The sequence below is a fragment of the Austrofundulus limnaeus genome, unplaced genomic scaffold (genome assembly GCF_001266775.1).
Source record: "Austrofundulus limnaeus strain Quisiro unplaced genomic scaffold, Austrofundulus_limnaeus-1.0 Scaffold226, whole genome shotgun sequence".
Classification (NCBI taxonomy): domain Eukaryota; kingdom Metazoa; phylum Chordata; class Actinopteri; order Cyprinodontiformes; family Rivulidae; genus Austrofundulus; species Austrofundulus limnaeus.
The window spans coordinates 597,043-608,757 of NW_013952628.1; the positions used below are offsets into that span (position 1 = coordinate 597,043).

At 37.8% G+C, this 11,715-nt stretch overlaps 2 protein-coding genes across 5 annotated transcripts in view; one reads left to right on the plus strand and one right to left on the minus strand.

The window, feature by feature from the left end:
• The window catches only part of ccl19a.1 (chemokine (C-C motif) ligand 19a, tandem duplicate 1), an 8,035-nt gene extending 6,374 nt beyond the window's left edge, over positions 1 to 1,661 (plus strand). The window contains exon 4 of the mRNA XM_014019687.1: positions 1,225 to 1,661. Coding sequence (XP_013875141.1) covers positions 1,225 to 1,254 — 30 coding nt within the window. The 3' untranslated portion in view covers positions 1,255 to 1,661. The remainder of the gene's footprint in view (positions 1 to 1,224) is intronic.
• Positions 1,662 to 7,358: 5,697 nt separating this feature from the next.
• The window catches only part of rusc2 (RUN and SH3 domain containing 2), a 27,102-nt gene continuing 22,745 nt past the window's right edge, over positions 7,359 to 11,715 (minus strand). For all 4 annotated transcript variants that reach the window (XM_014019689.1, XM_014019692.1, XM_014019691.1 and 1 more), the window contains 4 exons: positions 10,629 to 10,675; positions 9,669 to 10,554; positions 9,272 to 9,421; positions 7,359 to 7,651 (listed from right to left, as the gene is read on the minus strand). In XM_014019689.1, coding sequence (XP_013875143.1) covers positions 7,459 to 7,651; positions 9,272 to 9,421; positions 9,669 to 10,554; positions 10,629 to 10,675 — 1,276 coding nt within the window. In that variant the 3' untranslated portion in view covers positions 7,359 to 7,458. The remainder of the gene's footprint in view (positions 7,652 to 9,271; positions 9,422 to 9,668; positions 10,555 to 10,628; positions 10,676 to 11,715) is intronic.

An 11,715-nucleotide genomic window follows, 5' to 3' on the forward strand; every position in this document is an offset into this window, starting at 1 on the left:
TAAAGCACTAATGCACTGAAAGTTTTAGCAAAAGCTAACTCTAAAGCACTAAAATAACCCAGTCAACCCATGAACACTCTTCAACAGACAACGAGTCACATATTGTGTTTCCATTCTTTCAGCTTCACCCTGAGCTGTTAACATTAATGTTGATCAATAACCTTTAAAGACCTCAGTTAGTGCTTCTAAATTTAGTCCGTAAATTTAGCAAGTGCTAATCCACTAATAAATTTTAAAATTAGCAAAAGCCGTAAAGCACTAATCAGGAAATTAGTTCCCCTGTTAGTGCTTTAGTGCTTTAGTGGAACTGTGCCCACCACGGCTGGTTTCCTGCACAGACCTGGCTTTAGGAAGGTCTGCTGTTTGGAATCGTGGTCCTGTTGGAGCCAGCCGTGTCCAGGTGTTCACCATGCAGCTGTGGAGGTGAAGTTCCTCCACCATGACACTACCACCCCCGTGCTTTCCAGCTGCAGTTTAAAAGCTGCGATCACTGTGTTCATCCTCACACAATGTAAAGTCTGTCCTTTTTAAAAAACATTTAACAGAACCTGATCAACTAAATGCACGTTCCTTCCATAAATATGGACCGTGAAACTGAGCGCCGACTGTTCCTGCTCACAGATATTATATCGGTCTTTAACTTTTGGTTTTGAGGTTCTGCTCTTAATGTTTTTCTGTTGGACTTTTCTAACAGCCTGAGGCCTTTTGTCCCGGCTGAACAGATGAAATAAAATCAGATTCAAGCTGTTCATTTTACAGTAGGTGTAAGTATGAGCTTTACACACAGCTGCAGTGACTTCCTGTTTAAACCCCTCCAGGCACCATCTGCACATTTAATCCAGCCAACTCTGAAGGACACAAGTATTTCTCCAAACGCAGAAAGTCTGACTCATTTCGTTTCCACAGCCGTGGTTCTCGAGTTTAAATGTTCAAAAGTCAAATTTGAGGAAATCCAGGCGCGTTTGTTCAGTTTGTTCTGCTCTGTTTGAAAACAATAATCCGAGAAGTTTAATCTGCTTCAAGCCTCGTTAGAGTTCAAAAGGCTTCAAACCACAAAGTGTGAACAGCAGGGATTACAGGACGACGTCAGGCTCTCTGTTCTGTAAACTTTAGAAACAGGAAAAGAAAAAGTGCAGGAGGTTTAGTTTCACAGTCAAGTTATTTAAAAAAAATCTAATTTTAGAAACAGGAAGTTGATGTTTTGATATGTTTGTGTTTGAACAGGGCACACGCTGCAGAGCACTGAGACACTGAGCCGACGCCTGAAGAAAACGAGTCAAACCCTGGAAATTAAAAAATTATTCTGTTTTTCTTTCTGTTACTAAAAACTTTCTTTTGTCTTTCATAAAACGATGTTGAATTAAGCTGAAGTAGAATGTTTTACTGCACTTTGTTCTTATTATAAACATGGTTTGTAAAAAAAAAAACTGTGAATGAAAACGAGGTTTTGCAGCAACTTAAGCTAATTTATATTTTTAGCAGTGATTTTTTAAATAAACCTTGTTTTGTTTCCAGATTGTAATCCTGTTTGATTCTTTCTCTTCATTTTCAAAACATCAAACTTTAATCTGATTAATGTTCTTGTTTTTATTTTAGATTAAATTGAGACAAAGCTTGTCAGACGTGTTTTAATGCTGAAATAAAAACTCTGAAATACTTCAGATTCAAGCAGAAGTGCTTTTGATTTGTTGCTCTTTATGTTTTATGGATAAATGAGTGGAAAATAATTCATTCAGACATAAATAATCTTATTAATAACCATTCTGGGAGATCATTTTATTTGTTCAGTTTTAAAGTTAGAATTGTTTTAATAAATCTTTCAGAATCTAAATGTTTACACATTAGAATAAATAAAAAATATTAGACTAGAAACACATCAGGTTTATGTTTTCCAGCATTTTTTTAAGATCTAATCTGAATTCTAGCAGATTGATGGAAAAATTAAACAACTAAACAAACGTGTTGGAGTTCTTCAGGTGAGCAGGTTTGTTTTAGTTCTTGATTTTAAACTTTGTCCTGATTTTTCAGAAAAGCTAAAGGTTCACATTTCACTCTTTTCACTGCCAACAAAAAGCTTTACAACCACTTCACTCAGATCAGATCCCAGATTAAAATAAGAGGAATCTTTCCTAGAAACACGATAAAGGGGAGGATTAGGTTGAGAAAATAAAACCTTTTTTGTCAACATGAAGGATGGAGAACATCTTCACCACTGGAGGAGGTCGAAACCTTTAAACCTGGAACTGTTAGAAAAACCAAAAGGAAGTGATGAAGCCGTGTTTACAACTAACTGTGTCAGAGGCTGATTTAAAGGATTTATCATGAAGTTCCTCTGAAACAGGAAGTGTTTGTCTGTCTTACACACAATTATTTCATATTTAATGTAAATGTTTCAAAATAAAAGGAGCTGTCAGAAGAAATATTTTAGTTTATCCCTGATGGAGACAGAACTTTAAGAAAGGAACACATCACCTGCTGACTTTTACACTTTCATACTGTATTTATACTGTATTTATACTGTATATATTACTGTATTTATACTGTATATATTACTGTATATATTACTGTATTAATACTGTATATATTACTGTATTTATACTGCATTTATACTGTATATATTACTGTATTTATACTGCATTTATACTGTATGTATTACTGTATTTATACTGTATATATTACTGTATTCATACTGTATTTATACTGTATATATTACTGTATTTAAACTGTATATATTACTGTATTTATNTATTTAAACTGTATATATTACTGTATTTAAACTGTATATATTACTGTATTTATACTGTATTTAAACTGTATTTATTACTGTTCTCCCATCATATCTTTTTATGTTTAGGTTGGTTGTGCAGGATTGTGTAGTGCAACAGCACCACCTGGTGGCAGAAGAGACTCATGACCTTCCAGATGATAGATAGATACAGACAGACAGATAGCTAGATAGACTGAAAAAATTGAAACGAATAAAAATGAGTTCATAACTTGTATCATATAATCACTGATTTATGGCATGCACCTGTTTCACATAWAAAATTTGTTTTATTTTCCCAGACAAGTCCCGTTGAGATCTCAGATCTCTTTTTCAAGGGAGGCCTGAAGGCAACCTATTTTATGTTTTGGGGGGTGGGGGAAACCGGAGTAGCTGGAGAAAACCCACACAAGCACGAGGAGAACATGCAAACACCTCACAGAAAGACCCCAGGTCCGAACCGGGGATCGAACCCAGGACCATCTTACTGTGAGACGTCGGTGCTAACCACTGAGCCGTTGTGCTGCCTAATTATTCAAATCATTGAGTTATGGCAGGCCTTTGTTTCATTGAATTTAAAATTTATGGCATGCTATTATATCATATGATTAATAAGGTCTGGCAGGTTGATGTATATGATTTAAACAAAGGGCAGGTCAATGTAGCACATAATTAACTGTATGGCAGGTTGTTGTGTTATATATTTTAACATGACAGGTGTATCATAGAAATGTATGGCAGGTCGATGTACCATATAATTAAAAAGATTTAGCACATTTTTGTATTTTAAATGAATTTTCAGTTTCAGTTTTTTGAACAAACTTTATGGTCCCAGTCTATCTTTATACAGAAGTTATTGAACTAGGAAAAACATCGGATTGATTTTTCTATTAAAAAGTACTTTATGTACAAAATAAAGTATTGGACCAAATCTGATTCCAGTATTATTAATTACCTTGTTTAAAACAATTTATTTGTATTTACTGTATCTTGTTTCTGATGTGACAAAATGTCTTTTAAACTTTGCTCAGTGAGCCGTTTAATAAAGTTGTTCAGTTGTGTAAAACTGTAAAAAGCTCATTTGTTTATTTTGTTTGTGTAAAAGAGACAAACGGTGGAGTTTATGTGAAGCTGGGTGTGTAAGAACAGACAGGAGGCGTGTGGGTTTGTTTCTTTAATATGTGGAGTTTGATCATGTGGAACACGGCTGCACACACAGAAGAGCTGAAGGTATTTACAGCTGGTTCCTCCTCCTTCACCTCTCAACCCGGAGCAACTTCCACCTGCGACTGAAGCAGTCAACTCCAAACGCTCCCAGAAATTCTTCCAAACAAAAAAACTATAAGACCACCGAGGGATTTAAATATATTTACAATCAAATCAGACAAAACTAAAAACTGTACAACCCAAAAAAAACTGAACATTTTCAAGATAAAATGAGCTTATATGCAAGTTTTTTCCAAAAGAAAAAGTAGACGAGCGTTCATTTATATAATAAATTTACAATATTCTCCTCATTTTACTGTGTAGAGTACGGAAGCATAGAGCTGTCACATGAATGAAATTATTTTTAAACTGGATCTCGTTGTAACGAGAAAACTATCTCGTAACGAGAAAACTATCTCGTAACGAGAAAACTCTCTCGTAACGAGAAAATGATCTCGTAACGAGAAAACTATCTCGTTATAACGAGAAAACTATCTCGTCATAATGAGAAAACTATCTCGTCATAATGAGAAAACTATCTCGTAACGAGAAAACTATCTCGTAACGAGAAAATTATTTCGTTATAACGAGAAAACTATCTCGTCATAATGAGAAAACTATCTCGTCATAATGAGAAAACTATCTCGTCATAACGAGAAAACTATCTCGTCATAACGAGAAAACTATCTCATTGTAACGAGAAAACTATCTCATTGTAACGAGAAAACTATCTCGTAATGAGAAAATTATCTCGTTATAACGTGGAAACTATCTCGTTATAACGAGAAAACTATCTCGTTGTAATGAGAAAACGATCTTGTAACGAGAAAATTATGTTGTCATAACGAGAAAACTATCTCGTCATAACGAGAAAACTATCTCGTCCTAATGAGAAAACTATTTCATTATAACGAAATAGTTATCTCGTAACAAGAAAACTATCTCGTTGTAACGAGAAAACGATCTCATTGTAACGAGAAAACTATCTCGTAACGAGAAAATTATACCGTCATAACGAGAAAACTATCTCGTCATAACGAGAAAACTATCTCGTCATAACGAGAAACCTATCTCGTCATAACGAGAAAACTATCTCGTCATANACTATCTCGTCATAACGAGAAAACTATCTCGTCATAACGAGAAACCTATCTCGTCATAACGAGAAAACTATCTCGTCATAACGAGAAAACTATCTTGTCCTAATGAGAAAATTATCTCGTTATAACGAAATAGTTTTCTCGTAACGAGAAAACTATCTCGTTATAATGAAAAAGCTCTCATTATAATGAGAAAAGTATCTTGTAAAAACAAGAAATCTATCTTGTTATATCAAGATAACCATCTCGTTATAACATGTTATGATTTCTTCTGGTTTGTCACTTTCACTGAAGTTTACTGCCTGGATTGATGGAGAACATGACTGAACCACTATATAAACAAAAACGAACAGAATTATTTGGGTTTGTGCTCAGATGTTGCAGCTAGTAGCACTTAATACTATTCACTCTCTAATTCTCTGAATTCAGACGCTATTATTTCAAGAACATTATTCAGTACTAACTAGTCATTTTTAGTCTAGAAATGTGTTCCTCTTTCAGATTTCTTCTTCGTAAAAAGGCATATAGTGACAGTCGTGTTCTCCATCACGCCATCCAGGAAATAAACTTCAGTGAAAGTGACAAACCAGAAGAAACCATAACATGTATAACAAGATGGTTATCTTGACATAACAAGATAGTTTTCTCGTTTTTACAAGATGGTTTTCTCGTTTTTACAAGATAGTTTTCTCATTATAATGAGATATTTTAGTCGTTTTAATGACATATTTTCTTGTTTTTATGAGATAGTTTTCTCGTTATAACGAGATCCAGTTTAAAAATAATTTCATGTCATGTGGCAGCTCTACGCTTCCGTACTAGATTTCAGATCGGGCACAAACTGAGACTTTTTAGTCACTTATTAAAGCCAAGGCCACATTTTACACATGGCAGGCAGGGAGCTACGACACGAGACCACCAACGCTGTGGGGGGGGGGGGGGGTCCCCTTTAAACATCCAAAAATATCTTCCTCTCATCTTTACAACTTTACTCTCAGGATAAAAGTCTAATGAAGTCAGGACTGGTTTCTGCTAAACGTTGAAGCTCTTTAAGGCATAAATCTGATATTTTACCCTTTAAATAAATTAAATACATGAAAATAAAAAGTTTTAAAAACATCCAGATTACAGAGTTTTATTAGACATTCCTGTTTTTAACTCCTGCTGAATAAATACAAGTGGTATGAGTACTTCATAAATACTCTTACAGTACTACGACTCAGACTCCCTTTATCCTTTAAAAACCTGCAGTTCAGATGAAGCAGAAATATTTTTTTCTTTTTTTAATAAACTAAAAGCTGTGGAAATAATACAAATGTGCAAAAAAAGATTCATCTGTTCCCTTTTTTTTAAAAAAAAACTAGAGATGCACCAATACCAGAACTTTTCTTTAGAGCCAATAAAATATTTTATATTTGAGCATCTACAAATAAAATCACTAAATTCAGATTTAATCAATCCAAAAAGGTGATTTGAATTGATTAAAATGATGGAAATTTTAAATAATTTTTAAAACACTATTAAAAATACCTGATGATGTCACTAAAATCTGAAAATAAAAAGTCACTGATGATGCAGAAATTAAGAAACTAACATTCAGTTCTGTTTTCTACTGAAGTGGCTAAAAAAAAATCTAAAATATAAATGTAATAATTAAACGAAAGGTCAATAAGTTTATGTTATTGGTCTTTTGAAAGAAAAAAAACTCCAGTTTGCAGCAGCATGTGTGCAAAAATGCCAAAAAGTCACCTTTTCGTAGCATTAGCCTAGCATTAGCTCGTGAGAAGCCATGTTACTCATCCAGCAGCTTGTTAAGCTGTTCCTCTAACAGCCGTCAGCTAATGGTTTCGGCTGGTACTGGTGCACCCCCATCAAACCTGAGCCACAGCTAAAGTTTCCTCTGCCGGCTGTGACTGAAAACAAACTTCTTTGTCCCGCTAACGGATCAGAGGTCGCCTGTTTCTGATGTTTAAAAAGAGTCTGAGCCGCCTCGTTCCCTCCGGATCAGAAAAGGAACCTTTTAGTTTTTATATTTAAACGTCAGCAGGAAGCAGCCGAAGTCTACGGTAATAAAAAAACAATCATTCAGAATGAAGGTGTGGCAGAACAAACCTGCATCAGGTCTGCATCAGACCATGATACACAGTTAAGCTTGTAGGTCAGTGTGTGTGTGTGTGTGTGTGTGTGTGTGTGTGTGTGTGTGTGTGTTAGTCTTTGGGTTTGTTTCTCGTCCGTCTGCATGCATCTGAATGTGTTTTAGCGGTTGGACCTGCATGCTTTTGTCTTCATGGTTGTTTTTACGTGTTTTTTTTGATGAGTCCCTCCTGATTTGTGTCAGAACCTGGTGGACCCGCCGGTCCGGCTCCAGGACCGTGTGGGGGACTCGGCTCAGAGCGGTTTGTGGTGGTCCTCGGCACCGCTGAGGGTGACGTAGACGATGGGGACCAGACCCCGCGTGGAGCCCAGGGAGCAGAGCAGCCAGTCGGCGTCGGCCTTCCTCAGGACCTGCAGGACGTCGCCCTTGTTGAAGCTCAGCTGGCCCGGCTCGGTGGCGATGTGGTGGCACAGGGCGCGCACGTTCCTGACACCAAACCACACACAGAACCATGAATAAGACTTTATACGATAAACCATCAGAACGGTTCAAGTTTCAACTCACTAAACTAAAACCACTAAAATAAACCTAAACTAAACCTAAACTAAACTAAACCACTAAACCACTAAACTAAAACCACTAAACTAAAGCCACTAAACTAAACCTAAACTAAACTAAACCACTAAACTAAAACCACTGAACTAAACCTAAACTAAACCACTAAACTAAAACGAAACTAAACTAAACCACTAAACTAAAACCACTAAACTAAAACGAAACTAAACTAAACCACTAAACTAAAACCACTAAACTAAACCACTAAACTAAACCACTAAACTAAAACCACTAAACTAAAACTAAACTAAACCTAAACTAAACTAAAACCACTAAACTAAAACCACTGAACTAAAACTAAACTAAACTAAACCTAAACTAAACCACTAAACTAAAACAACTAAACTAAAACGAAACTAAACCTAAACGAAACTAAACCTAAACTAAACCACTAAACTAAAACCACTAAACTAAACCACTAAACTAAACCACTAAAATAAAACGAAACAAAACTAAAACAAAACTAAACCTAAACTAAACTAAACTAAATCTAAGCTAAACTAAAACCAATAAACTAAACCTAAACCAAACTAAACCTAAACTAAACTAAAACCACTAAACCTAAACCAAACTAAACCTAAACTAAACTAAAACCACTAAACCTAAACTAAACTAAACCTAAGCTAAACTAACACCAAAAAACTAAACCTAAACTAAACCTCAACTAAACTAAACCTAAAGTAAACAAAAACCACTAAACTAAACCTAAACTAAACTAAACTAAACTAAACCTAAGCTAAACTTAAACCACTAAGCTACTGTTTTGATGCATTTAGCATTTTGCTATCACTTTGCTACTTTTAGCTTTACCAAGCTTTCTGCTATGCACGTTTAGCTTGTAGCTATTGTTTTGCTATTTTTATTTTCAAGCTATCATTTTGCTGCTAAAAGGATTTAGCTATTTTTTGACACTTCTAGCTTTTACCTAGATTTTTGCTATTGCATTATTAGCTTGTAACTACTGGTATAGTTTTCCTACATTCACCTCGTTAGTCTTTTGCTATTTTTAGCTTCTAGCTATAACTTTGCTACTTTTCGCTTTAAGCTATCATTTTGCTACTTATAGTTTTTTCTATATTTAGCTACTTTTAGCTGTACCTAGCCTTTTGCTATTGCATGTTTAAGTTATAGTTATAGTTTTAGCTTTTTTCAGCTTGTTAGCTAACTTTTTTCTACTGTTAGCTTCTAGCTATAACTTTGCTACTTTTAGCTTCAAGTTATTGTTTTGGTACTTTTGTTTTTTGCTACCATTTTGCTAATTTTAGCTGTACCTAGCCTTTTGCTATTGTAAGTTTAGATAGTAGCTATAGTTTAGATTCTTTCAGCGTGTTAGCCATAACCATAGCTAGCCTTTTGCAATTTTTAGATTCTAGCTTTCATTTAGCTACTTTTAGCTGTACCCAGCCTTTTGCTCTTGTTTTGCTACTTTTAGCTCAGTCTTTTAAAACTGCCTGAATGTCCAGCGTGTCCTGGCAGGAGACTCTGGTTTACCGTGGAGACAGTTGATTGGTTTCAGTCGGACGGTTTGGCGCTGTGGTCGGTGAGGCAGGAGGCTCCGCCTTCTTTGCGCCGCCCACTCCAATAGTCAGAGCTACAAGGTCCAGAACGGACCTGTCCAAACCCAGCCAGCCGGAGGGAGTCCTGAAACCACACAGGAGGTAAAAACACAGAGTTTACCCTGAACTCTTATTTTTATTTTTTTAATTTACAAATATTTTCTCCATAAAAACATTTAGAGTTCCTCAGTTTTGTTTTAATTTCTCTACTTTTAGCTGTTGGTTAGCATTTAGCTAATTTTAGCTCCATGTTAATAATTCAAATGAATCTAAAAAAGGCTGCTGTTATCATTTAATTTGTTTTGTTAAACACAGAAGCAGATCTGTCTCACCTGGTCCTCTGGCTCCTCCCCCTGGGTTCTGCTCCGCCCCCTCTCAGAGGAGAACCAACAGCAGAACCGAAGAGCCGGATCCAGCGTAAACTCTGTCCCTGTGAGGGGCTCTTCTCCTGGACTCCAGTCCCTGGATCCTGACGAGGAGGGGTCGGGTCTTTCTCCTGGCTCAGGACCGACTCTGGGGGGCTTCCCATCCATGAAGGTCTTCCTCTGGACCCTGAGCTGCCGGGTCTCCCTCCCTCTCCTTCCTGGTGGGCCTCGGCTCCTTCCACCACTCCTTCTCTGGTGGGCGGGGCGTGGTTCTGCCGCCTCTCGGAGGACTTCCTGCGTTTCTCTGTCTTGATGAACTTTGACCCCTCAGCGGACTGGTCGATGTAGACCTGGGAAGACTGCATGAGCTGGTACCACCAGCCGGCCTGCCGGTCCTCCCTCTGACGCCCCCTCAGGTCCGCTCCTTCGTCCCGACTCTCCTGCCCGACTCCTTTCAGCCTCGGCCCCTCTGCCTCCCTCTCCTTGCACCGATCCCTCGTACCTCGCCCCGCCCCCTCTCTCGGCCACGTCCCCTGCCGTCTAAGCCCCGCCCTCTCCCTCTTCGCCTCCGAGTCTCTGACCGGGTCGCCCGCCGCGGTGCTCCGGCCCCTCATGAGCTGCAGGGTGGAGCGGCCGGACCGGTCCGCGCTCTGACCCGCCGAGCACAGCTGCTCCTTGCGCCGCAGCTGCTCCTCCCCCTTCTGCAGGAGGCGGGGCTCGAACAGCAGGTCCAGGTCAAAGGGCAGCAGCGACAGCGGCTGCAGCAGGAGGAGCAGCTCCTCGAAGAGGGGCTTACAGGCTCCCTGCGAGAGCGGGAGGAGACCCCACGGGCTGAAATGAGCCGCTACGATGTCTGCGACACAAAAACAGGAAAACAAGTCAGAGGAGGAAGAAGATCAAAGAAAACCAGTCGCTTCTGAGCCTTACCTTCATGTGTGTACAGGTGACTGAACCAGAACTCCAAGGACTTCAAACTGAAAGATAAAAATGATGCAGAAAATATTAAAACCAGAGTTGTATAAAGTACCAAACAGTAACCGTGTTTCCATCTAGGCTTTTTGATGCTCATTTAGAAATGTTGCATTAAAAATGCGAAAAAAATTCGGATGGAAACAGCAAAATACAAAAAAAAAAATCCTCAATTCCCTAAAAAGGTTTTACGCTCGCTTGAGGTGGTTTTTGGATGATTCACAAAGTAGTTAATGCGCAAAACGGGAGGTGGAAACACATTTGCCGAATAAACTCTAACCTAGCGCATATTTACCTCACGTGACGTTCAGCTGTTTCCGCTTTCCTGCCTCGTCCCGGATGTTATCATAAACGCGCGAAAACATTGCATTTATTTCCCTACGTCTCCTGGCAGCGTTAAACATAGCCTGTACTAGCTGAATAGATAGAATAATTACAACTTGCCCAATCATTCACGAAAAAATCGCTCCATTGTCCCGAGATGATTAGCCTCTGCTAGTTAGCAAGTTTCACTTCCTGTTTACTACTGCAAAGCTTGTCACCGATGTCTGACATAATCACGCGTTGCGCAGCCTCGTCTGACGTAATCACGTGTTGAGTAGCCTCATTTATTCGCATCAAACAGTCGAGAGGGAAACTAGATGGAAACAGTTTAGATTCAAATTTTTATTTATTTAATTTTTTGCGAATTTTGAAAAGTTCGATAAAAATTCACTCTACAACTGGATGGAAACACGATTAGTGACACTTGAGCAAAAGTACAAGTATCTTAGCAGAAAAATACTTTGGTAAAATTTAAAGTCTACTTTAGGAATATTACTTGAGTAAAAGTCTTAAAGTATCTGATATTTTTTGTACTTAAGTATTAAAAGTCAAAGTGCTGATTTAAAATGAGCAGTTAGATTTTCTGTAAGGACATTTATTAGGAGGTGACCTCCCCCAAAAACTGCAGAAATGACTGTTGTATTAAAAGAATGAATGGATGTTAAATTTAGGATGCACTAGTCCAGCTGTTTCAGTTTATATACATATATCAAGGCTGCAC